Genomic DNA, 25,168 nt, shown 5'->3' with positions numbered 1-25,168 from the left:
GACTTCAAGGGAGCTGGAGGGGAGGAAGCAGGGAGGACGTTACTGAGGAGATGAAGGCAGAAGGGTGACAGGAAAGATCTGTAGGGGCCTGCAAGCCACTGCATGGACTTTGGTGTTCACCCTGAGTGAGATGGAGCTACAGGAAGGCTCCAAGCAGGGGGTGGGGGATGTGACTTGACTCAGGTGTCCAAAAGTTCCCTCTGGCTGCCTGTGGGGGACAGACACTGGGGTAGGGGGGCATAGAGATAGAGAGGAGGCTGTTGTGATGGTCCAGGGGAGACAGTGGTGCACAGGACCAGGGTGAGAGCAGTTGGGATGGGGAAAGAAGTGGGCAGGATACTAGATCTGTTTTGAAGGTCCAGTCTACCAATTGAGATATGGAGTTTGCTACAAAGAGAGGAGTCAAGGTTATGACTCCAAGGCTTTGGCTTGAGCAATTTTTAATATTTTATTAAGGTTAACAAATGTCCCTCTGAGTACCCAGCCCTGGGGTAGGCAGGACTATGGAGGAACTAGATTAAGGGTAGGCTCTGCCCCTGAGGAGCAAGTTCTGGCCTTTCTTCCCTGAGGCTCTACTCCAAGTCCACTTTTTCACTCTCAGAAGAATTATCTAGAAACTACTGGAGACCAGGATAAAATCAGGAATAGATTAAATGTGAAACAATAATTTTATCAACAGCTACAAAAACAATAGCAATACTATAGGTTAAGTGGTTAGAAGCCTGGACTCTGGAATCATCTGACTTTGAGTCCTGGCACCACCATGCATTCAGTCTGTGACCCACCCTCTCTGAATCTGTTTTCCATAAAATACCTTTCACTCTAAAGATAAGATCCTTATCCCAGTAGCACGCATGAAATGCTCAATATATGTTGCCACTTTAAATTGAGTACCCCTCATTTGTCCTCTAAGCACTTACTACAGGACTCTAATTCTCACAAACAACTGTTAGAGGTAGGTGTTATTATCCTCATAACACAGAAGGGAAGCAATCTGGCAGGGATATAGTGGTGGTGAGTGGTGGAGTCAAAACAAACCCTAACCCTTGCCTCTTAATCATGATCTGTTGCACCTGCTCCCTCTCTCCAAGGTTTAGGGAGGTCCAAAGGGCGCATTATGATCGATAAGGACTAACTTTGTTGTTGTGTGTGTGTGTGTGTGTCCCTGACAGAATTCTAACTCTAAGGAGGAAAGGAGGAAACAAGTTTCTAGACTTGGAGCAGAGCTGGGAGAACAATATTCGGTCGAGGGTGCTTTAAGAGCAGAGGGCATCAGAAAGCGGCTGAGGAAGAGGAAACCATAATTGCGTCTTTGTCGCAGCAGTAGAGGCACCCGGTGGTCCGTCGGGACAGCCGGGGTCCTGAACGCCTGCTCTGGGTTTACAGAGTCCGGGGTAAGGGGTGGGGGTGGGGGTGGGGTCCAGACTGGTTACTCTAAGGGCGGTGCTCTAGTACTCCGCAAGGGCGGACCTGGGGACGGGTTCTGCCTCCTTCTATACCAATTGGAACGACGAAGGTCCTTAGCGAGAAAAGGCTGATTGGTCAGTTACGGGGGCCGGGTGCGCACGACGTTCCTGGGGGCGGAGCCTGCCGCCAGCCGGCAGGGGGCGCACGCACGGCGAAGAGGAGACGCTTTCATGGAGGGGGCGGAGGCGGAGGCGGAGGTGGAGGAACGGGAGCGGGCCGCTGTAGCCCGGGACCTGCTGGCCCTGGGGTAAGGGGGGCAGGATGTGGGTAGGGGTGCAGGAAGGGTCAGGTTTGCCCTTAGAAATTCTTACTGCTCTCCTCCACCCCCTCCCGTTGCCTCTGCCCTGCTGCAGGTATGAAGGTTTCCCGGAGATGGCGTCGCCGGGCACCTCGTGCCCCGACTTCAGGGCGCTGTGCGCGCAGCTGGCGGCGGAGCTGGCGACTCTGGGTGTCCTGAAGCGGGAGCGAGAGGAGGGTGCGGAGACGCTGAGCGCCGGCGGTGGTACGCATGGAGCGGGAGGCCGGGAGGGCTGGAGCCGCGAGTGCTGCCGCCGCGCCCTGACGTCTCCCGCCTCCAGCAGGTCCCGGCGCCGAGGAGGAATTCCTACGACAGTTGGCCTGCCTGCTGGGGGAGTTGTACTGTCCGGACCGCGAGCTCTGCGGCGGAGACGGCGCGGTAGCGCTGAGGGGACCCGGCGCACGCTTACGCCTGCTGCGTGAGCCCGGGGCGGGCCGGGATGCGGAAGTGGGCGAGGCTACAACCCCTTGAGAGGGGCGGGCTCGGCTCATTGAGGTGGAGCCAGGGTACCCGAGGGGGCGCGGTCAGAATTTTGAGGCAGGCAAGAGGGCCCGAGGTGGGTAGGGTCAAAATATTGGGGCAGGTTAAGGGCTCTGCGATGGGCGGGATTAGAATTTTGTTGGAGGGTCCTGAAGCTCCCGTGTGTTGGGTTATACGGAACCCGGCAAGTGGTTCAGAAGTGGGCGGGGTTAGAAGTCTGAAGAGGAAGCTGGGTCTCGAAGTGGGTGGAGCTTTTTCTGGAGGCAGAGCCGGGGTTCTAGGTGGCCAGAGCTAGGGGGTGGAAAGTTTTGAAGCCAGTTGAACTTTTTGATCTCGGTAGGTGGGGTGGCAGCCCTCCTTGATTGCACCGCACCTTTCCTCTACTTTTAGGCTTTCTCTGCTCGGAGCTCCAGGCTGCCCGCCTCCTGCGCCTGCGCCTGCACCCTCGGCTGGATCCCAGCCCAGAGCCATCTGGTGGGGAGGGGGGAGAGAAGGGGGCAGAGGAAGGAGCTGGCATGGTCCAGGAATTGGTCCTTACTCTCCAAGCCCTGGGGCTGTCCAGACCCACGCCGGGGACCCTTGCTAGCCAGCTCCTGCGGGAGTTGCATGCTAAGGTAGAGAGCTGGAGTCCCCTCCGCATCCGGGACACCCTGGGTAAGGGGAGAGCCCCTTCTCCAAAAATGGCTCGGGGAGGAGTGCGCCAGCCACTGTTGTTTTCTAGAACTGCAACCACCATTCTTGATTCCATAGCCGGGGTCCTCAGGGTCGTGGGAAACTGGGATCCACGGAGAAATCCATCCGATTTCTGCCCAGTCAGCCCCAGCCTCCTCCTTCTCCCATCAGATCTCGGAGCTGCTGCCTTCCCTACCCCCAGGGTCCCTGCAGCCCCTCCTAAGCTACCCGCTGGACGCACCCAGATGGGTAAGATTGTATGGCTGTATAGGAAAAATGTTCTCATCCAGAGATGGGAGCGAGGGGGACCCTTGGCATGACTGAGCTCTTTTTCCCCAGGAAGCGTTGGAGTCTCTGTCCCAAGGCTTGCGAGATCAGTACTGCTGCCGCCGCCGCCTCCTCCTTAAACGCCTGGACCTCACAACATCTGCTTTCCACTGGAGTGATCGGGCAGAGGTGTGGGCATAAGACCTTGGCAGAAGCAGGGTGACCCAGCTGTGGAGGCTACAGCTGCAGGGAGGAGGGATGAGGGCCAGGAATATGACCCTCTTAGTTTCTGAGACCCAGGACATTTTAGAATCTTGTGAGGTTTGGGTTCTGGAATCTCAGGGCCCCCAGAGCATTCTAGAATCTAGAGGCCCAGGATATTCTAGAATTCCCAGGTCTGAGCTGGGAGTGTATTTAGAGCTTCCCTGAGAAGCGAAGAGATGTTTCAAGATTAAAGATCTCACTTGGGGAGGCTCTTGGGTACCTTATCCATGCCCAGCCCTATCCCCCCCCCCCAGGCCCAAGGAGAGGCCATGAAAGCAGTGCTGTTCCCAATTCGAGAGGCTCTGACCCCAGAATCGGATGTCTCCATCTCACACGTCCTGGCTGCCCGAGCTGACCTGTCTCGCCTTGTCCCAGCCACCAGCAAGACTGCCCGCCAAGGGACCTGCTGTGCTATCAACAAGGTGAGCACCTGGGGCTGGGGAAGGGCCTCAACAGCCTTGGCCTTCATACTGGCTTTTCAGCCTCTGCCCTGGCTGAGCCTGGTCCTCTCCTGCCTGGATTCCTGCTCTAGCCTTCTGCTTGGGTTCCTCACCTCTGGACTCACTGCCTCTGATCTGCCCTCTCCACATGGCAGTTAGAAGAACATTTTTAACTCAAAAATCTAACTGTGTCCCTCCCTATCTCAGAAGCTCCCCCATGCCTTCAAAACAAAGTCCACCTATTTACTGAGCCCCTGCCCACCTCTCCAGCTTTGGCTTAAAATCCTTCCCCACCACCTCACCCTGTCTGTGGTACTGTGGTACTGGGTTTTAACCATTTTAAAAGCAAAACTACCCTCTGTTTAAATGATTACATATTTAGGCTCATACCTCTCTCTTTAAATAGTCTTATACATACTTGAATGACTCTTAGGGCATAAAGTTTAGGACAGCAAAGAGTGAAGCAAAATTTAAGTTAAGAAAAAAAGTTACTTGCTTTCAGGAAATATAGTAAGTAGTATTAGAGGTGATGCACAAGTGACGGATATTTAGAAAAAATACTGGTTTGCTGGAAATGTCATATAAAGCCAAAATAAGAAATAGAAGTTGAGATGTCCTCCTTCATGTTGGTGGGGACGTGGACCTCTACCATCACTTTCTCCTTTATTTCCCTCTTTCTGAGCTCTAGTTGGAAAGGGCCAGGCCTATATCTCCCACCAATCCAGCCCCCTGCCCCCTGCCACTGTACCAATATAGTTAACATCTTCCCTTCCTTTTTCAATCTCATGCTGTTCCCTTGGCTCTCTGGCTCCCTTGTCCAAGACATTTTTTTTCTCTGAAATTCAAGTCTAATCAACTCTCAGGTGCTTATGGGCAGCGTGCCAGACCGGGGGGGCCGCCCAAATGAGCTGGAGCCCCCCATGCCCAGCTGGCAGAGCAGAAGAGAGGACGGAGGCGGGCGGAAGGCAGGCCGCCAGTGCTGGGGCCGCAAGAAGAAGAAGAAGTAAAGGGGGACTGGTGGTTGGGGGAGGGATCCTCTGTGAGATGCTGACATTGATAATCTCTAAGGAGTCACTCTGAGGGTTTCTCTTGGCACTTGGCACCCGGGCCCCCTATCCCCTGTTCCTGAGGCCCCCAGTGTCGTTCCCCCATCTACCATTCAACACCAGGCACCACGTTCTCTGGAAAATAAATTTAATTTACAACAGCCCTCAGAACTCTGTGTGTAGGGGCCAGATCAGGGATGCTTGGGTTTGAGAAGGGGTAGGGGGTCTCTGTCCTCTGGGTCTGAACAGGCCCCCGCTGCTCTGGCCCCTATAGTCCTTTGCTCTTCAGCAACACCTTTCCCTCCCCGTGGGCATGCAGGCACTGGATAGACATCAGTCAGGTACATACCACATGCCAGCCCTGTTCTGGATTGGGGATACAGATGATAAATCCCCCTGGTCTTCTGGAGCTAACATTGCTGGTGAGGAAGGCAGACAAGTAAGTATAGTTTGTCAGATGGGGAAAGGGCTTTAGAGAAAAATAAAGGAGGAAGGCTGGATAGGGACCCTAGGGGGACTACAACTTGAAGTGTGATCAGGGAAGTCCTCACTGAAAAGGTGGCCCTTGAGCTAAGTCCCAAAGAGCCAGGTGGACCTCTGAGGGAGAGTCTTCCAGGTAGAGGGGTTGGCCAGTGCAAAGGCCCTGAGGTAGGAGTATTTTTGGCATGATCCGGGGCCATCAGAGGCCAGTGTAGGTGAAGCAGGATGAATGAGGGGGTGAGTGGTGGGAGGGGAGGTTGGAGAAGTGATGGAGGAGGGTTGTGTTCTTACTCAGGTATCTGCAGGCTCCCTCCCTGGTCCATCCAGCCTTCTCTCCCATCTGGAACCTCAGAGTTTGGAACTCTGCCCCCCCCCCCCCGTCCCCTCCTGCTCCTGACCTATGCTGACCATCAGTGTAACATATTGGACAGGAGCTTCTCTTTTTGAGGCAGACAGAAGACCTGGGCGTGAGTCCTGCCTCCAACACTTAGGGGTTCTGCTCCCTTGGGTGAGCAGTTTAACCTCACTGGGCCTGTTTCCTCATCTGTAAAATGGAGATTTAAGGAATTGGTGAGGTGATGCCTAAGTAAACGTATCCAACATGGAGCTGCACAGATAGTAAGTGCAAGAAAAGGGAGTAGGATTAATAGCCACTCTGATGCAAAAGAAGAAAATAACTCTCTTTTGGAGTAAGAGATGACGGGTGCTTCAGCAAAGACAGCGTGGATGGGAAGGAGGCAGTGCCTTTGGGGGTTCTGCTGGAGGCCAAATAATAGGACTTGAAACTGACTCTGGGGGAGGGAGTGGGGGCGAGGAGGAGACCAAGGCGACATCTAGGAATTCAGCTTGGAGGACTGGGTGGGTGGTGGGGCCGTTGCTGGGAGGGGAACCTGGAAGGAAGAAGACATTGGGGGATGCGGGGAGTGTCCGATGTCCAGGAGTCTCACCCAGACTTGTTAAAGTGGATGGATGAATGTCCCCTGTGGATTTTTTTAAACTCAATCTGAGAGTCCCCACTTTTGAATAGCGGAATTTATTCCACTATTTACTATATTCCTGATACATTTGGCCTAATTCTTGCCATCTTGTAGTTTTCTTTTTTTCTTCCTAAAATCCCTTTTCTGTTCTACTACTGGTTACATCTTCCCCCCAACATATTGAAATTTCTATTTTTCCATCAACATTAAAAATGAACCAGTATCTATACTGTCTGACCCAAGCAACTGAGGACTCTTGCATATTTTAACTTTCCTGTGCTGCCCCAAATCTGTCTGGGTTCCCCCAGGCAAATGGGCTGGTCTCCCTGTATTCATTTGAGGGTAGGGGGCAGTTCCTCCTCACCGTCTCTGGTTCTCAGGAAGGATGGGGGTGCTTGATCTGGGTCCAGTCATGGCGAACGTTGCATGTAGTCCCAGGTTCCAGAGATAGTGTGTAGGAGAGATTGTCCTCAGAGCCTGTTTGTGGGGATGTGGGGATGAGAGAAAGGGCCTCATGATCTTGAAATTAACCTCCATCCAACAGGCCCCCTTCCCAGGACTGCTATACCCTGGGTCTTACCACAGCTGGCGTGGGGCACTGGTGTGGGTGGGACAGGTGCTCCTGGAGGGCTCCCATCGCCCTTGGCCCCTGGCCTCTTCTTACACTTCACCTTCACTTGGTCTCTGCAGTGTTTGTGGCAACACAGCCCACAGTCTGGGGGAAATTCTGCAGTCAGTGCCGGAGACCCAGTCTGTGACCCCTGTTCTTCCAGCTTGTGGGTCCTGGATTCCCCACCCTCCCCCAACAATGCCCCACTTACCCTGACAGCGGTAGCCTTGCTTGGTGACACCCCAGAGCTGGGAAGAGACAGCAGAATAGGTTACCTAGGCTGGAGGAGGTGGGGCTGGGGTTGGGGTGGGGTTGCAGGCTGTCTGAAAGTGTGGAAACCATTCAGGTTTTGGAAATTGTCAAGGCTAGAGGCTTATGTGGGATCTGGGAGATTAGAGGAATTTGGAGGTTATCTCAAGTTTGGAGAAGTCATCTACAATATTAGAAATGGGCAAGATTGGAATAAATAAAACATACATTCTATGGGCAGGGATTACATTTTCTGTTTCCTGCTGTGCTTCCCGAGCCTAGAACTGTGCCTGGCCCACAGGAGATGCTCAGTCTATATTCATGAATGAAAAAGTGAGTCTGGGAAGTAATCCAAGGTTTGTGAATTAGTCTTGGTTTGACATTGAGAGATTTGTCCATTATTCTATTCTAGAGTTTGAGGAGACCTTGAATTGGCAAATTATTCAGGGTCTGAATTATCTGGGGTCTAGAGACTTGGAGATTGATTCTGTCTGGAGATAATGTACCCAGGTTTGCAGATTATCCAGGGTTTGGCACTTATCCAGGATGGAGACTGGGCTTTGGGCATTATCTGGACTTCAGAATTATCCAGGATGTAGGGAATAGCCAGTGTTTAGGGTTCCTGTGAAATGGGGGCATTCTTTGAGGCTGGAGGATCTTCTGGGATTTGGGAATTATCTGGGACTTGGGGACTACAAGCACTCCAGGGCAGGGCTGGTTTTCTGAGCCCAGGCTGTGAGGAGTTAGGACGCTCCAGGGGGAGATGGGCCCTTGGGGTGATGGCAGGCAGAGTGCTCACGAAGCCACTGCAGCTGACACAGAAGGCGGGCTTGCGGAAGTTGACCTCCTGGAAGGCATGCAGGAAGTCCAGGCCCAGCTTGGAGCAGATGGCGCTGGCCTGGAGCAGGTACTCTGTCACCTCCGCTCGGCTGAAGGAGCCACTCCTGGGGGAGAGATGGAGCTTCAGCAGGACTGGCCTCTTTCTCCCGGCAACCCCAGTGCCTTGTCTTAAGGGAACCCAGGAGTCAGGGGCACCTACCCCTGGCGGAGGGGTGGGTGAAGCCCATGGCAGGCGAAGGGGAAGTTGCCTGAGAGTCGCTCAAAGTCCTCCTGAGAGATGGTGCCTCGGCCTTCAGGGTCATAATTCTTGAACACGGACTTCGGAGGATGCATGGGAGGGGAAAGTAAAGCCAAGTCAGGGTCCCAACGGTCTGTCTGAGATCCCTCCTTGGGCCCAGGGCTCCTCCTCACCTCCACCAGCTTCTCCACATGCTGACCTAGAGTGACCCTGTCGGGCTTGGGTGTCACGCCAGGGGCCCACTCCACCACCAGGTGCGTCTTGAAGGGGGAGTGTGGCTGGGGCAGGGACACAGGGGCACAGTTAGTCAGTGCAGAGGCTTGGGACTGGAGGCCTCAGGTCAGGGGTGGGCTCTCACCAGACTCTTGGGATAGCGGGGCTCCCGGAGGTAGGAAAGCTCATAGATCTTGTCCTCTGTGTAGAAGAGATCCAGGGAAAGCTGTGGGCAGGCGGGTTGTTACATCCCGGCTCCATCCTCCTACCTACAGCCTGTGCCTGCCTGGACACCCACTCTCATCCTCCTCCCAAAGCCCCTCTTCTCTGGGACCCCTAGGGTCCTCTTTCCCACTGAGCCCCCTTCATTCTCCACACTTCTGGTCCCCTAGTCCAGAAATGCCGTCTTCTCACTGAGGCTTTTTTGATCCTATTTAAAATCGCACCCCCCCCCCCCGTCACTTTCTATGCCTGTTTCTGCTTTAATTTTCCCTACAGCACTTATTATCTAAAAGACCATATGATTTACTTTTCTTTGTTCATTGGCTATCTGCCCCACTAGGAAGTCAGCCCCACGAGAGCAGCAATTTTTTCTGATGTGCTCACCTGCTGTGAGCCTAAATGCCTCAAGGAGCGCCTGGCTCCCAGCAAGTGCTCAGTAAATATTTGGGCTGATGGCCATTTAGAGTCAGCAAGGCCAAGCACCTTAGGCATCAATCAGCTCGGGGCAGGGTCAGCTTCATGGGCAGGCCCCACACTCAGAAGGGCCCTGACTTCATTTATAGCCCTGCTGTCACCATTTTGAAATTCTAACTTTCAAACAAGGAGCCCCACATTTTCAGTTTGCAACTGATCCTGTTTTAGGATCTGAAAATCAGCTTTTCAGTCTTAGATTACATGGACTGCAGAATCCAGTGTCTCTCAATTTATAGCTCCTCAGAATGGAAAAAAAATATGTAAAATAAAATACAGCCAGAATTCCACACTCCCAGTCTTAGAACATAGTGTGGTGGTTAACACAGGCTAACATTCATGGTCTGAAACTGGCCTGCTGTGGGACAGAGGGCAAGTGACCTTACCTCCGTGGGCCTCAGTTTTCCAATCTGTAGAATGGGTACGATAAGGTTCCCCTCGTCATAGGGCTGCGAGGATGGAATGAAGTGCTCTGTGGGGACTGTTTAACATGATGCCTAGCACATAGTAAGTGATCAATAATTGTTATTAGCTTTTTGCTTAGATTCCTGGATATGTTAAAGGTTGGAATTTTGGATTAGTCACATAAGAAGCTCAGAACTTTGAGTTCAGGAGTGCGAAAGCTAGAAGCAATTCTGGAGCTCAGATCAATGGATACTTGAGTTGCTGGGGAAGTGGGGGAAAATGCATCACTTATATAGAGCTCACTGTGTTCCAGATACTATTTTAGGTACTTTATATGAATTATATTATATGAGTTATATTTATATTAATTATATCATTGATTCTTTTCAACCACTCTCTGAAGTGGGTCCTTTTAGTGTTCCCATTTTGCGGTTAAGGAAACTGAGACTGACGAGTTAAGTGACTTGCCCAAGGCCACAAAGGGAAAAAAAAAAAAAACCCGACAGTTAGAAGTTCTAGCTTCAAAGCCCATGCATTCCAGTGCTGTTATACTACTCTGTCCTGGCCCTGCAGATCCTCACCCACCCAGGACTCTAAATCTCAGTACCCTGCAGCCTGGGCAGCTCAGGGCAGCTCACCGTGAGCAGATGCAGCAGGTCCTCGTTGGCACTGCAGGGGGGCTGTTGCCTCTGGAGGGCTGCCAGCTCCTGCAGCCTCAAGTAGAGGCTGTTGAGCTTCAGAAGGTGCAGGCGGCCGTCAGGCAACCTGTCTGGATGTGCCTCGTGCAGGGACACCAGGTCCTTGAGGTGCACACCCAGTAGAGGCAGCCGGAAGCCCGTGCAGCCAGCCCAGGTGCGGCGGTAACAGGCGTAGTTGTTGCGGGAGGCAAGGAGCTCAGTCAGCTCGAGCAGGGCCTGTGTGGGAGAGGCGCATTACAGTAAGGGGCCATGTAATGGGGAAGCCAGTTTTTCCCCTAGTTCTCTGCAGGGGAGCATCCCAGCAACCTCCTGTGTGGGCTCCAGACCCCCAGGGCCCAATGGCATTTTGGATACCTCCCAGATCCCCTCCAGAGTCCCACGTTGGCTTCAGTATCTCCCTAGACTGCTCTTCCTCTTGGGCCCCCATCTGAGAAAGGCCTCACTATGTTCCATTTCCCAAGCTAGAGTGACTTTTTCAAAAACCCCAGTCTGATCAGGGGTGCTGTCATTATTCCCAAAGCTTTCCCCATTGCCCTCTGGATAAAGCCCAGACACCTTAGTTCAGCTTGCAGAAGGCTCAACAGGATTTCCCCTGGACATCTCCAGCCTAATATCTTGCCACATCCTGACCTCAGCTGCACACCAGACTCCTGAATGACTTACTCTCCCTAGACCCTTTCAGGACACCTCCAATCCATGCTCCTCCCATGGGTGGCCCAAATGTCAGTGCCCCTGGGGGCATCATCTCACTCCCCACCTGGACTGCAAGTTCTCTGCTAACATCTGCTAGCATTTCTCCTGTCTCCCTCCACTCCTGCTCAGGATCAGACACTGAGCGTAGAGGGGTCAGCACCATGCCAGATTTGGAGGAGCCAGGTCTCCAGGTGGCTCCAGGGCCCCTGAGAAGGGATGGAGGGGATTGGGGAGACTGTATGGAGGTTCAGGATAATTGACTGCTGGAACTTTGGGGAGGGCGCAGTGGGGTTTCACCTTGGTGCTGTCAGGGCTCAGGTGGGCGTGGGAGTCCTTGAGTCTGGAGATGGCACTGTGACATAGGCCCCCAGTGACTGCCATCAGCGTGTTGAAATTCTGCAGCTGGTGGAGCCTCTAGAAAGGGAGGGTGATGCAGAGGTGGTGGGTATCATGTGGAGGACAGGCAATGTGGAGGTTCAAATGACAGCATCCCTGTTGAGTTGGGGTCTCAGGCATGTGTGGGGGTGGCCCAATGTAGGCATTCGACAGGTGAGATGTATCAGGCAGGAGTGGGCTAAAGGCAGGTATGTGGGCATTTCATGGAGGGTCAGGCAGGTGATAGACTAATGTGAGGCTGGATAACAGTAGGGGGAGTCAGGTCAGTATGGGGAGTTGGACAGGTTTGGGGACTGACAGTTCTGTGTTAGACAGCTGTGGAGGATTCAGACAGATATCAGTGTGTCAGGCACCTGGGGGGGGGTGAGGTGGGGGTGTCCCTGCTCTGAGAGTCAGACAGGTAAGGGAGACAAGAAGGCTTGGGCTCTGGGCAGGAGTTGGGAACCGGGCGGAGGTGAATGGGTCCAGAGTGATATAGAGGGGTCAGGCGTACATGAGAGACAGTTGTGGGGTCAGGCTGTCATCAGGGGCGATAGCCTCACTTTCCCTTTTCTCAAGTTTGAAGGGTGGAGGCCGCTGAGGGGAAAAGGTGGGGCCAGAGAAGGGTGGAAGATGCTCAGATCTAGGAGACTCCGAGCAGACGCCAGAAGCCCCTGGTGTAAAAGGTCGGGCAGGGGAAGCAAGGCAATGGAAAGCGCCAAAGGAAGGGCGTGGTCTGTGAGGAAGTACGCTAAGGGGCGTGGCCACTCTGGGGGAAGGAGGGCTTCCCTTTTCTCCAGAAGGAGGGGAACATATCTCGAAGGGAGGGGTAAGGGAGGGGAGGGGTCAGAGGAGACCTGAAGTGATAGGGACGGCTGGGGCCTAGGGACCCTGGTAGGGCATAACGCAAAGGTGGGGGTATGAAAGGGCCTCTTCCTTTACTGCCCTGGAGATGGAATATTCGGGCACAGGGCTTAGGTACGGGGCCAGGAGGAACGTCGTCTAGGACCAAGGGGTGGGACCAGGGCGGTTTTGACGTGATGAAATAAGGCCATGGAAGAAGTGTCGTCACAGTCCCGGGTTAGAACCGCTGGACTGAGTCCTCGGGGACCCGGGCAGGTGAGGCGTGATGCGAGAGGGCGGGGCCAGGAGGTAGTGACGTCACTTCCGGGAAGCTCAGGCGCGGCAGGAGAGCGCAGGGTCAAGGTCAGCTTCTCCCAGCCTGGTTGGGCGAGTGCTCAGAGAGCGAGCCGAGCTTTGGGGCAGGTCTCACCTGTGCCACGTGGATGAACTTCTCCAGCACCTGAGCGCGCTGTGCGGGCCCGGGACGGCTCAGCACCATGACCTGCACCCAGCGGGACACGCTGTTGCTGAGACCTACGGATCCCTCCAGGGCCGGACAACCCCGCACGGAACCCTGCAAAACGTAGCCCCGCAGGTCCTGGGGCTGGGGGTGAGGTGGGCTTTAGGGTGGGTCGTGGCGCTCAGGTCCTGGCCCCCACACGCCCATCTCCCAAGCAGTCACGACCTCTGACGGCTTAGCCTGGCTGTCACATGTCTCTGACGTCACCATGTCCCTCTCCCATCTGAGGAGAAATGGTTGAAGAAACCCGGGCACTAATCTGAGCCCTTTGTCATATCCTGACAACAACTCTATGAAGTGAATACTATATTATTACCATTTTAGAAATGAGGTCGTTGAAGTACAGAGAGGCCAAATAATTTCCCCAGGGTCACACAGGCCTGAGTCAGGGTAGGAACCCAGTCTGTTGCTCTTAGCTGTATACCTGACTGTATACAGTCAGCAAAGGGAGGGGCAGTGAAGAGGACAAGAAACCAACTCCTATTTGTTCTGCTCAAGGGGTCAACATTCCATACCCACATCCACTGCACTCTGTGTGTGTGTGTGTGTGTGTGTACAATTGGGAAATTTTCACATTAAGGAACCAGATGGGGGGCGGAGGGTGGGAAGGGATAGACTGGGATTTCAAAATTGTAGGATAGATAAACAAGATTATACTGTATAGCACAGGGAGATATACCCAAAATGTTATGGTAGCTCACAGAGAAAAAAATGTGACAATGAGTGTGTATATGTCCATGTATGACTGAAAAATTGTGCTGAACACTGGAATTTGACACAACATTGTAAAATGATTATAAATCAATAAAAATGTTAATAAAAAAAAAAAGGAACCAGATCCCCAACAGCCCTCAAAATAATTATGGCAAGATGGCAATTGCTAAACACATATAGGTTGAAGCATTTGAAATTAAGATTTGGGAAATATGGCAAAATATCACAGTTTCAAATGGTGCAACTAGATCATATTTACTCTGGACCAGGCACTGATCCTATGAGGCAGGAGCTAAATCTCCTTTTTGTAGATAACAGAGCTGAGGCACAGTGAATTTCAATGCTTCTCAAATAAATGAATAATAATAAAATATTTTGAGCACTACTATGTGCCAGGCACTGTGATAAGCATTTTTACTTGGGCATATTAATTTAATTCCCCCAACCACCCAATGAAGTATTTGACCTCCTTTTTACAAATGAGAAAACTGCGCCCCAGAGAGGTTGAGAAACTAGTTCAAAGTTACACAGATAGGAAGGGGCTGATGGGATTTGAACCCAGGGGCTCTGTGCTCAGCCAGCCTAACTCTTTTTCCTGGACCCTCTAGCACCCAAGTTTGAGAGTTTGTGATCCCTGCCCAGGCCAGGGTCCTCTCAGTCTGGCCTGGCCCCAGCCAGGTTCCAGCCCACCCCAAGCCCTCCCCAGCATAGAGGAGAGGGGTCCTTACCGTGATAGCCTGGAAGGACCGGAACTCCAGGTAAGTGAGGTGCTCTGCCAGTTCCCCCGTCTCCAGGTGATCAAAAAGCAAGGACACTTTGCGCTTTTTGCCCAGGCCTGGGCTGCTCACAGGGGGTGGGGGGCCAGGGCCACCCGGGCTCAGCCTAGGGGTCAGGAGGGGCAGGGTATTGAAGGGGCTCCGGGTGGAGGGTGAGGGGGTGTGGAGGGAGGAGGCAGAGTTGGGGTGGGGAGGGAAGGAGAAGGGGCTGACTCACAGGTTAGAGAAGTCTCCCAGGATCCTCTGGGCTGAGTTGCCCTCCTGCTCCACGGTGGCCCAGAAGCGACCTATGACCTCTTCTAACTGGGGCTCCTGGTGCACCGTCTCAGGGTGTTGGGTCAGCCAGTACCTGACAGAGGTTTAGAGATGATGGAATGAGGCTGGGGGTGTGGCGGTTCTCTGAAAGGGGTCTCTTGGGCTGAGGGGTCTCTAGGTGCTGGGCAAGGGGGTCTCTAACTGTGAGCAGGGGTTTCTTTGAAAGTCCAGAGTTCAGACAGAAGGGAGAGTCTCTGGGAGTAGGACTGGGGGCCTCTTAACACAGGCTGAAGGATCTGTGGAAGATAGACTGGGGGGTCTCTTGGAAGTGGGGTGCCTAGGGAGCTGGCTAGTGGGTGGTCTCAGGAATTAGATTGGGGGCCTTTGTGGGTGGGATTTGTGGGGAACAGGGTGAGGGGTCTTAGAAGCTAAGCTGAGGTATATGGGAAGTGAGGGTCTTAGGGATCAGAGCTGGAGGTCTCAGCGTACCAGCTGGAAGAGAGCCCAGAGGATCTGTCAGGGGTCTCTAAGATGTGAGGGTTCTAAGGAGACTGGGAGAGTTTTAGGAACCAACCCAGGTGGGTATGAGAAGTAGGATTTGGGGGAGCATGGCTGGGTAGGTCTGTAGGGAACTGGGCTGGAGTCTCTGGGAAGTGTTTTTCGGGGGGCAGTAGGGTGAGGCTCTTGGGTCATGGAGTGGAGGTTTTGACCCAGCCTTACCGGACCAGGTGACAGATCTGCAGCCTCCTCAGCTCCTGCGTGTTCCCTGTGGCCTCCTGGTACTTGAGTTCTGGTCAAGGCTCTGTTATCCAGCATCCCAGACCTGCTGGCTCCCCTGTCCCCATCTCCCAGGCTCCCACATCTCTGCCTTCCACCCTCTACCCCCTGCTTATGGCCCCAGGAGGATATAAGGTCAGCAGACGGGCAGCAAGATGGGCAGAAGGCAGTACCCAGCTGTGCATGGCCAGTACCATGTTGAGAATGTGGTCCCCGCGGCGCAGGCTGCCAGCTGAGTCTGAGGGCAGGAGAAGGGGACTGTGTGTCAGAATGGCCCCTAAGCAATGGACTGCATAGCTTTCAGAGCCAGGTGGACCACCTCGTTCAAACCCCAGCTCCACCAGTGACTCCCTGCATGAACTTGGGCCAACAAATTGACTCCTTGTGCCTCAGTTTCCTTGTGAATAGTGTGTGTGCATGGACCAGCATTATGCCTGGCAAGTCATATTGAAGATGGAAATAGCATCAGACTTCCTCCCCCACCCACAGCTCAGGAAAAAGAAATGCAGGTGTCTCTCTTATTCCTAATGTAGTGATTGAGATTCATTCCACACACTCCTGCTCCCATTTTATACCCCTCCCCCCAAATTGAGACCTGAAGGGAGGTGGGTACTTGGCCCAAGCTTACCATTGCAGAGGCCAGCCAAGGAGGACACTCACCAAAGGACTGAATGCATTTCTCCAGCAGCTCATCTTCACTGCAGCCGCCCTCATTCAGCACGCCCAGAGCCATGGAAGCCATGACCTTGCTGATTTCCCGGGGGCTGGGGCATGTCTTGTGGCGGCGGGCTTGTCGGGCCCGTCCCCTCCCCCCTATCTTCTCTGGGCATTCCTGGTGGGACTTCCTGTGGGCACATCCCCCAGGGAATCATGGGAGCCCCTTCCTTTGGGCAGACCCCCAGAATTCTTCATGACCCCAAAGCCCCAAAGCTTCGTGGGAGAAACTTCCTAAAGGTAAGGTCCTAGGGTTAGTCCTGACCGACCCTGGATTCAGGAGAGAAAACCCCAGGAATATTCCAGATCATTCCAGTCTTCTCCTACAAGTAAACTCCAAGGGTTACTCCTGCCCTTTTCAGGGAATCAGGGGACAGTACCCTCAATACCTAATTGACAGCCCCCCAACCAGTGAATCATGGGAGATGACCCCCAGGACTACTAAGGTCCCTTCAGGGAATCATAAGAACTCCCTCCTCCAGGCATTGCCCTCCAAGTCCCCTTGACTGTATGGTCCCAAGGCATCATGGGAGACGGGTTACTCCCGACCTCCAAGGGAATCATGGGAGAAGACCCCAGAATCATTCTTGTCCTCCCAGGAGGAATCATGGGTGGTTCTGCATTCAGGGACACTCCTCAGAATACCCCTTTGCTCTCCAACACCCACCCCCTCCTCCCCCAGCCCTCATGAGAGAAGCAGACCCCTGAGATTCCATCTCTCCCTCCCCCACCTTGACCCTGACTAAGCTGACAGACCCCTCCCACAAGTCAGCCTTTCAGCAGGACCCATGTCTCAGCCGTAAGCCTGGTCTCTAGATTTGGAGCCTGGAGAGAAGATACGGGTGTAACGTGGCCTCAGCAAGGCTCTTCAGAGCTGGGTGGGTCCCTGGGGCTGAGGCAGCTTCAAGGAAAGTTTAAAAATAACCCTTACTCTGTCTTGTGCCTGCCCGAGGCTCCTGTTCCAGTTGGGGAAAGAGGGTAATAGAAAGACAGGGATGATGGAGGAAGAAGGGAGCAAAATCCAGTCAGAATGGCCCTGGCTTCCACAAGAGTCAGACAAAACCGAGTTGGAGACACTTATGCTGGCTGTGTGACTTTGTGTTAATCACAACATTTCTCTGGACCTCAGTTTCCTTGTATGAAAAATGAGAGTCATCCTTGGACCTTCCCCAGGAATTTATTATGAACATTCAATGCCTTGCTCTTCAAAAGTGCTAAATAAGGGATTTAATTTGCTTAGGCTGTTAAGTGGCCAGAGGTGGGAAAGTTAAACTTGAGGTGCAGAGAGAGAATGTGATAGAGTGAACTAGAAGCCAGGCTGGAGGCATGGGGGTGAGTCCTCATAACAAGGCATTGCCATGTCCCTGGCACATCCTAAAAGCTCAGTAAATCAGTATTCTTATTTCTATTTTTTTTCCAGTAAATCAGTATTGAATGTTGCCAAGTAACAGCTGGCATTCATTGAGCGCTGACTGTTTACCGGGCAGACGGCTGAGCACCTGTCTAGATCAGTGGTTCTCAAAGCAGGGTCTCCAACCAATACCAAGGGCATCACCCTGGAACCTGATATAAATACAAAATCTCAGGCTCCACCCCAGACCTACAGAATCAGAAACGTTGGAGGTGAGCCCAGCAGCCTGTGTTTTACAAGCCCTCCAAGTGGTTCTGATGTTTGCTCACACTTGAGAAGTAGAGGTCTAGACTGTACCACTGGGGCTTATGTGCTCCACCAAGGAGGGGTTATGATCATTCTATTGACAGAAGAAACTGAGGCACAGAGCAGTTAAGTGACTTAACTAAGTTTACACAGCTGGAAAATGAGGCAATCAGGTCTCCACCGCTAAACTCCTGGACATGATGGGTATGGGACCCTTTGCTCATCAGAGATCCTGGGGGTGGGCAGAAGGGCTGCCCAGGCTAGGAATCCAGCCACCATCACCCCTGTGAGGACAGGAGGGCAAGCTTGTGCAGGTGATAGGGAAGCCTATTCTAGAACCTGCTGGCATAGCCAGCTGCTAGGATCTTACCTGAGGACTGTCTGCCCAGGAGTAGTTTAAGAGGCGAGGGAGCCGCCTTGCCCTGTGTCACTCTCCCCTCCCCCCGGGCAGGGCCCTGCAGGAGTCTGGAGTTTCCAGTCCAGGGGACAGCAAGTGACTGTGATAGGGAACCAAGAGGACCCCAGGAAGGACAGAGACCCCAGCCTAGAGAGTTAGGATGAGGCGAGGGGTCGGGGGGTGGCACAAGGAGAATGGGATCAGAGCAGCTCCAGCTCCAGAGATAGTGAGGATAAGACACACCCCATGCAGACAGCCCCAGCCCTAGCTGGCTCTGGACCCCTTGAAGCATCTTTCCACCTGGCACCCCCTGCTCCTGCTGCTGCTCCAGAGTGTAGCGGGACACCTTACACGCTGGTTAGTACCTCCCAAATCTTCCCATGCAGCCAGAGACCCCGGGGCTTGGGATGCTCCTGGTCCTTTGGGGAGGGTCCTCTCACCTCTTGCTGTCTTTCCGGTTCATGCTTCCTCGGGGTTGGCAGGGAGGGGGTCTTGCAAGAGTGTGGCTCAGCTCCTCCCCCTTCACCAATGCTCCAGCTTCAAAGCCCCTCGGGAGCTGGGGCCTCCTCGGCGCTTGGGAAGGAAAGAGGAACTGCCCCTCCCCACCCAGCCCCAGGCCAGGGGGAAGGAAGAGGCTGGGGAGAGACCAAAGGTCCCCCTCCCCCCACATGGGGATCCCTTCAGGCTGAGGTTTCCGGTGCTGCCGGCCCCCACCCCCAATCAGCCAGCGGGCTCTTTATCTCCCCCATCTTTCTGTCTCTAGACCCATGATTCTCGATTCTGTCACTCATACTTAAATAAAAGCAGGTTTTTGCAAAAAGTATGCCTAATATGACACATTTATGTAAACACACTCAAAAGAAAAGTCCAAACTTCTGTGAGGACAGAGTTATAAATAATAATACACAAAGATTTGATTGGAAAGTCACAAGACCTAGTCTTTTGTATATTTCTTCTTGTGTTTCTTTCATTTCTAGCTTAGTTTTAATACCACTTGTACCGCAGAAAACATTTTCACTTTATTACTTTCATTGTAACAAACCTTTCTGTAGTGCTTTCTGTGCACCACACACTGTTCTAAGGGCTTTTAAGATATTAACTTGGTTAATCCTCACAATCTTAAAGACTTATCTTTAAAAAATTATTTGTTGATTTATTTTTTAAGTTGAAGTATAGTCAGTTACAATGTGTCAATTTCTGGTGTACAGCACAATGTCCCAGTTGGTCTGTTATTATGGAAACATTGCAGATGGAAATAAGCCCTCTGGAAGTCCCCTCCTCATCCCACCATCCCTCTTAGGGAGGGGTGGCCAATATCAGACATGGTTGGGTTTCGTCCCATTTGTTGGCTGTGTGTTTAAGTACATAAAAACGTGCTAATAGAAACATAGACTTCTGTTTTGAGTATGTGTGCTGTTTTCTTTTAACTAAATGTGTCATGCTTGACATATTTTTAAATTGAAGTGCACAAAAGAGTCAAATCATAAGTGTTTAGGTTGATGATTGTTACAAACTGAACATGTCCATGCGATATTCACACACATCAAGAAACAGAACGTTCTTATCCCCCGCAAAGCCCCCTTGTGCCCCTTCCTAGTAAGTCACCACTAGCCTGATTTCTAGCAGAGTGGTTTTGCCCAGTTTTGAGCTGTATTTAAATGGAATCATCTGTCATGTCTGGCTTCTTTCATTCGCAATCATGTCTTTGTGATTCTTCCACGTTATTCTGTTTAGTTGTAGCTTATTCCTTTGGTTGCTGTCTAGTTTTCCGTCATGTGTATTCCATGGCTTTTTGATCGATTTTCCCGTGATGGACATTTGAGTTGTTTCCAGTTTCAGGGCTGCTATGAATCACACTGCTGTGATCATTCTCGCACCTGTGTGTTGGTGAATGCTATGGTGTGTAGCTTTGTAGGGTAGCTACCCAGGAGTGGAATAAATGGTCACAGTACTTGGTATGATTCTGCCACACCTAGTAAGTGAGTCAGTTCAACTAAAGCTCTCTTAGAAGTATATTTTTGCTTCTCTCTTTTCACGGAAAGAAGTCACCACGAATGTTTTTTTCAGACCAGAACATTTAGACAAGCACCAAGCCAATTCTCTTTAACTTTTCCATTAATGACATGCCTTATGAGTTTCAGACCCTCTCTCTCCATTTTTCGTCCTCCTGCTTTTCCTCTTCTCTCTCCTCTAGTCTCCAGGGCACTCTCTGTGATGTGCTGTCTGTCAGCCTCTCAGCCTATCTCCTCAGCACCTGCATCACAGGAGGTGATGTAACGGCTCTGACTGAGCTGAGCTTGTAGTGGGAGAGGGTCTCCAGGCCCCCTGGGTCCCAGTGAAGCCTGAGGGAGGGAGATCGGAAAAGGCTCTGGCACTGGTATGGGGGATGGTTAATGCCAACAATAACACCGACAACCACAAAGGAAAGGCTTCTGAAGCAAATCATAAAAACTCATAAGTCAGAAAAAGGATGCATCTGGTAACATCCAAATAAAGATTTCTTTTAATGAGGCTGCCATGGAACAAATACCAGATGACAGAGAGGAAAAACGGTATTTAAGATGTCTAACATCAAGGGGAAATTAATCTCTGGAATGTAAAAGGAACAACTACAAGTCAGCAAGGAAAAAAAGACAGCAACTGAGATAGGAAAATGGGCAAAGAGGATGTTCAGGTGACGATGAGCTCCAAAACTCTAACCAGCACCTGAGAAAATGCTAGAAATTACTGGTAAGAGATCAGGTAAGTGCAAGTTGAAACAACAGTGAGTCATCCTCTTGATCTGGCAAAAATTAGAAGTTGGAAGATGCCAAGTGGAGGTCGGGGCTGGAGGGACCTAGGAACCCCTCATGTGCTGATAGCGGACAGCCACTCTGAGGGCCACTTGGCATCACATAGTCAGATTAAGTGTCTGGGTGTGCACACTGAGACGTTCCACTGGGGGACATACACAAGGATGTTCACTGCAACGTTATTTTGGGGGAGCTAGAGACAGTAGACAGAAGGGGACAGTCACCAGGGAGGCCTGAAAAGCCCCCACAGCCACAGACCAGGAGTCCACAGAGCAACATGGGTAGATCCTAAAACACATAATGATGACTGACCAAAAAAGAAACACTATTAATATCTTATGATATAATGCACAATGACACAGAATAATTTAATTTCTATATACAATTCTAAAGAAAAACTTACTATTAATATACAAGTGTGTATTATATAGTGTGTAATAGATAAACATATAATTGTACTATACAATATAATTATATTAGCCTAAATATCTCCTTATATAATCATGCATTGTATAATTCAATAATATGGTACGAACTTATGTGCCATATATTACAGTTGTATCAATAAGGCAATATTTAACTGTGTAACACGTGGCAACCTACTTAACAACATTTTCCATATAGTTTTATTGAACTGCAAGATATTGTTTTGTATTACTTAATAGACACCATGACATCTGAATAATTTTAATAGATTCGTGTATCAATCAGTCACCATGTGGTAACTTATCGGTTTCCTCATAGAAGCTTCTCCATGACCCCAGGACGTGGGGACTATTCCAAATTAGTCTGGTTGACAGATGAAGAAACTGAGGCACAGAGGCACAAAGTTGTCTGCTTGGCAGGAAGCCCAGGTGTGTGTGGCAGCCTGCATCCTCCAGACCCCACAGCTGCCTGTTTTAGGAAATTGCAGAGGCCTCTGTCCAGCTCCCCAGAACCCAAGCCTCTTCCTGCTCCCCTCTTCCCCTAGGCAGCCAGGAGCAGGGAAGAGCAGGTTGCCCCTCTCAGGGCTCCCCTATTACAAAGCCCAGGGTGCTCATCTGCTCATCTGTGCCCAGATAGTGGCCCGGGTGGCTCAAGAAGCCCCTGGGGAGACAGAGAATTAGAATTTTGAAGGGTGGGGCTTGGCCCTGGTGCAGTAGCTTTTGGTTATAATTAAGATATTTTATGCAAATATGGAGACACTGAAGGGGAATGGTTAAGAACCCTGGCTCTGGGTTCAAATGCCTGGCTCAGCCTCTGTATGACTTTGAAGAGGTCATTCCATCTCTTTGTGTTCAACGTGCCTCATCTGGAAAACGGGCACCACAAGAGTACTGATTTCACAAGATTACTGTGAGAACTACAGTTTTCCCTCAGCATCTGCGGGGGCTTGGTTCCAGATCCCCCTCGGATACCAAAATCTGTCGATACTGAAGTCTCTTATATGAAATACTGTGGTATTTGCATATAACCCATACACATCCTCCTGTATAAGGCATCTCTAGATTACTTATAATACCTAATACAAAGTAAATGCTATGTAAATAGTTCTACACTCAATGAAAATACTGTAGAAGTAGTTGCCAGCTTGTGACAAATTCAAGTTTTGCTTTTTGGAACTTTCTGGAATTTTTAAAAAATATTTTTGATCTGTGGTTGATTGAATCCACAGGTGGGGGACCTACAGATATCGTGAGGGGCTGGGCAGCTGTACTTTATTTATTCAGGTCGTGTCCTTAAAAGTAAATATAGTAAGGACCACACGTTTTTATTTCCTCCTCTAAACAATGTTAATAATAGCAAGATTGTTGTAAGAACTAAATGAGATGCAGTGAAAAGATCTTAGCTCAGAGCCTGAAATTTGGCAGGTGTGCAAAAGACATCTGCTACAGCTATTGTCCCCACCTCATCAGTTTTTATAATAATGATGACAATAATGATGATGCTAGCAACACTTACATCACATTTACTATGTATCAATACAGTTTTTAAAATATAATTTTTAAAGGTTACTTTCCATTTACAGTTATTGCAAAATACTGGCTATCTTTACCATGTTGTACAATATACCCTTGAGTCTATCTTATACCCAATAGTTTGTGCTTCCCTCTCCCTCACCCTTTTATTGCGTGCCACCCCCCATGCCAGTAACCACTAGTTTTTTCTCTATATCTGGGAGTCTGCTTCTTTTTTGTTATATTCATTAGTTTGTTGTATTTTTTAGATGCTGTAAGTGATATCATATAGTATCTGTCTTTCTCTGTCTGACTGTTTCACTTAGCATAATGCTCTCCAAGTTCACCCATGTTGCTGCAAAATTTTGCTCTTCTTATGGCTGAGTAGTATTCCATTGCATGTAAATACCACATATTCTTTATCTAGTCATCTGTCAATGGACACTTAGATTGCTTCAGTATCTCGGTAATTGTAAATAATGCTGCTATGAACACTGGGATGCATGTATCCTTTTGAAGTAGTGTTTTGGGGCTTTTTTTTTTTTTTTTTTTTTTTTTTTGGATATGTACCCAGGAGTGGAATTGCTGGGTCATATGGTAGTTCTATTTTTATTTTTTTGAGAAGCCTCCATACTGTTTTCCACAGCAGCTGCACCTGTATCGGTACAGTTTTTTAAGTGCTGTAAATAAATGATCTCATTTAATCCTTGCAGCAGCCCCATGTCTGATATTAACAGCAGGTACTATTAAAATCTTCCTTCCCAGTTGAGGAAACTGAGGAACAGAAAGGCAAAGTGACTTGTCCAAGGTTATACAAAAGAGTGGCAATGCAGGGAATCGGATCCAGTCTGGCTCAGAGTCCTTATTTTAAATTACTATATGGGGTGTTTTTTAAAGCCGAGAGACTTGGTGTGCATCCCGGCTCTGCTCTATGACATCAAAGCAGGGCCTTTCCCACTCGGAGCCTCAGTTCTCTGTGAAATGGGAGAATGATGGCATCTTCCTTACCGTGAAGAGGGAGAGAGGGTAGCTACTTTCTAGACACTCCCCCTACAAAGCTCACCCCTACCCCAACGTGCACCTTTGGCCAAGGTTTGCGGTTTGTGGGCGGGGCTCCGTCGAAGGGGCGTGGCCTTGGTCGTCCTGGGCCAATGGGGGTGGGGGGCGGGGACTTCCTCCCAGCTCTGTCCAGCATCCGAGTCCTCTTCGCAGTTCCATCTACCCTGCGGGTGCCTCTGGCTTCCCCAGAGGTCTCCGACCCCACCCCGCCCCCAGCCCACCCGCCCAGCCTGCGGTCCCTTCCTCCTACTCCCCGGCCTCAGCCCCTGCCCCTCGGGCCTCGACATCATGGGTGACGGAGGAGAGGGCGAGGATGAAGTCCAGTTTCTGCGGACGGTGCGTAACTCTGTGTTAGGGGGTCTCGGATGCTATCTCTCGGGTCCCTCTGAGTGTCTCTCCGCCTCCGATGTCTCCGTCCTGATTGCTGGTCTTCTCTGAGACTCGGGGTCTCTTCCTGTCTCCCTTTAGGTGACTGCCACTCTCTTTCTCCCTTCTTGTCTCTCTTAGAAAATCAGCAGAATTAGGGACTACAGAATGGGGGGGGGGGCGGGATCTTCTGCTATCCTCTCTTCAGACATAGTGATTTGTCCCAGAGAAGGGGACCGCTGAGGGAGTACCCCCTCCCACCCCTCTGGAACTGAAAACAGGCACTTGGGGAAGGTGGTTCTAATTCCTGAGCTTAATTTAGCTGTCCCCCTCCCCCTCAGCCCTAATTCTCTTCTTGCTCCAGACTCTGACCTATTTAAATTCTTGGGAAGGGGGCTGAGGTGGGCTGGAAGACCCAAGTCCTTTGAACTCCCAGCCCTTGAGGGTTTCCTGGGGGTCCTTCTGGTTCTGGGTTCTTTCTTCCTCCACTTGGTTTTGGGGAAAAGGGGTCAAATATGACTGTTAATGGTCTCTGGGTGGTGTCCCTCCCTATCTGTCTCTGGGTTGTCTGTGTCTTTGTCTCTCTCCATCTCTGTCTCCCTGTCTCTGTCTCTGGCTTTGTTCTTTGGCTTCAGGCTCTCTGCGTTTCGCTCTGCGTCTCCAGCTCTGTATCTCCCCCATCTCTGATTCTCGGCTTGGGGGCAGGGATGGGAATTGGAACAACAGGTGTCCCTCCCAGAATAGCCTGCTTTTCTGGGGCCTGGGCAGGGGACAGGGAGAGGAAGGGGGGTGGGGCTGCCCATCTCGGAGTCCTTCCCAATTTTCCCTTCCAGTGGTTCTGCAGGGTGTGGGGGTGTGAGTATGGGAGGGGGTCTTCTCCCTTCTGGGGCAGCTCTGCTGACCCTGCACTGGCCCCTCCCAACCCTGCTGAGCTCTGGGAAATGCTGACACAGCAT

The 25,168-nt window shown here is 51.2% G+C and overlaps 3 protein-coding genes across 12 annotated transcripts in view; 2 read left to right on the top strand and 1 right to left on the bottom strand.

Moving 5' to 3' along the window:
* Nucleotides 1-1,483: 1,483 nt before the first annotated feature.
* On the top strand, nt 1,484-5,098 carry FAM98C (family with sequence similarity 98 member C). 6 transcript variants are annotated; one of them, XM_032486114.1, is made up of 8 exons: nt 1,484-1,714; nt 1,821-1,969; nt 2,046-2,183; nt 2,636-2,859; nt 2,996-3,166; nt 3,257-3,373; nt 3,703-3,870; nt 4,752-5,098. In XM_032486114.1, the coding sequence occupies exons 1-8, from the start codon at nt 1,638-1,640 to the stop codon at nt 4,893-4,895; spliced, it is 1,188 nt and encodes a 395-aa protein (XP_032342005.1). In that variant the 5' UTR covers nt 1,484-1,637; the 3' UTR covers nt 4,896-5,098. The 6 variants fall into 6 exon arrangements, with proteins under 6 accessions (XP_032342005.1, XP_032342009.1, XP_032342006.1 ...); XM_032486115.1 differs by having other exon boundaries at nt 1,500-1,714; nt 2,049-2,183; XM_032486117.1 differs by having other exon boundaries at nt 1,561-1,714; nt 2,049-2,183; nt 3,089-3,166.
* On the bottom strand, nt 5,069-18,645 carry RASGRP4 (RAS guanyl releasing protein 4). 5 transcript variants are annotated; one of them, XM_032486102.1, is made up of 18 exons: nt 18,499-18,645; nt 15,951-16,135; nt 15,423-15,528; nt 15,234-15,296; nt 14,476-14,607; nt 14,211-14,364; nt 12,679-12,852; nt 11,328-11,444; nt 10,278-10,553; nt 9,621-9,683; nt 8,687-8,767; nt 8,502-8,606; nt 8,290-8,408; nt 8,050-8,194; nt 7,213-7,249; nt 6,972-7,106; nt 6,756-6,868; nt 5,069-6,304 (listed from the first exon to the last, which is right to left on the bottom strand). In XM_032486102.1, the coding sequence occupies exons 1-17, from the start codon at nt 18,519-18,521 to the stop codon at nt 6,768-6,770; spliced, it is 2,016 nt and encodes a 671-aa protein (XP_032341993.1). In that variant the 5' UTR covers nt 18,522-18,645; the 3' UTR covers nt 5,069-6,304; nt 6,756-6,767. The 5 variants fall into 5 exon arrangements, 4 of the variants coding, with proteins under 4 accessions (XP_032341993.1, XP_014411133.1, XP_032341994.1 ...); XM_014555647.2 differs by lacking the exon at nt 9,621-9,683; XM_032486103.1 differs by lacking the exon at nt 11,328-11,444.
* A 5,489-nt stretch (nt 18,646-24,134) lies between these two features.
* RYR1 (ryanodine receptor 1) overlaps nt 24,135-25,168 on the top strand; it is a 91,036-nt gene continuing 90,002 nt past the window's right edge. Inside the window, 1 exon segment of the mRNA XM_032487406.1 lies at nt 24,135-24,182. Coding sequence (XP_032343297.1) covers nt 24,135-24,182 — 48 coding nt within the window.

The sequence above is a fragment of the Camelus ferus genome, chromosome 9 (genome assembly GCF_009834535.1).
Source record: "Camelus ferus isolate YT-003-E chromosome 9, BCGSAC_Cfer_1.0, whole genome shotgun sequence".
NCBI lineage: Eukaryota > Metazoa > Chordata > Mammalia > Artiodactyla > Camelidae > Camelus > Camelus ferus.
The sequence above is the reverse complement of the archived record's forward strand: the minus strand, read 5'-3'. Positions and strand labels throughout refer to the sequence as shown.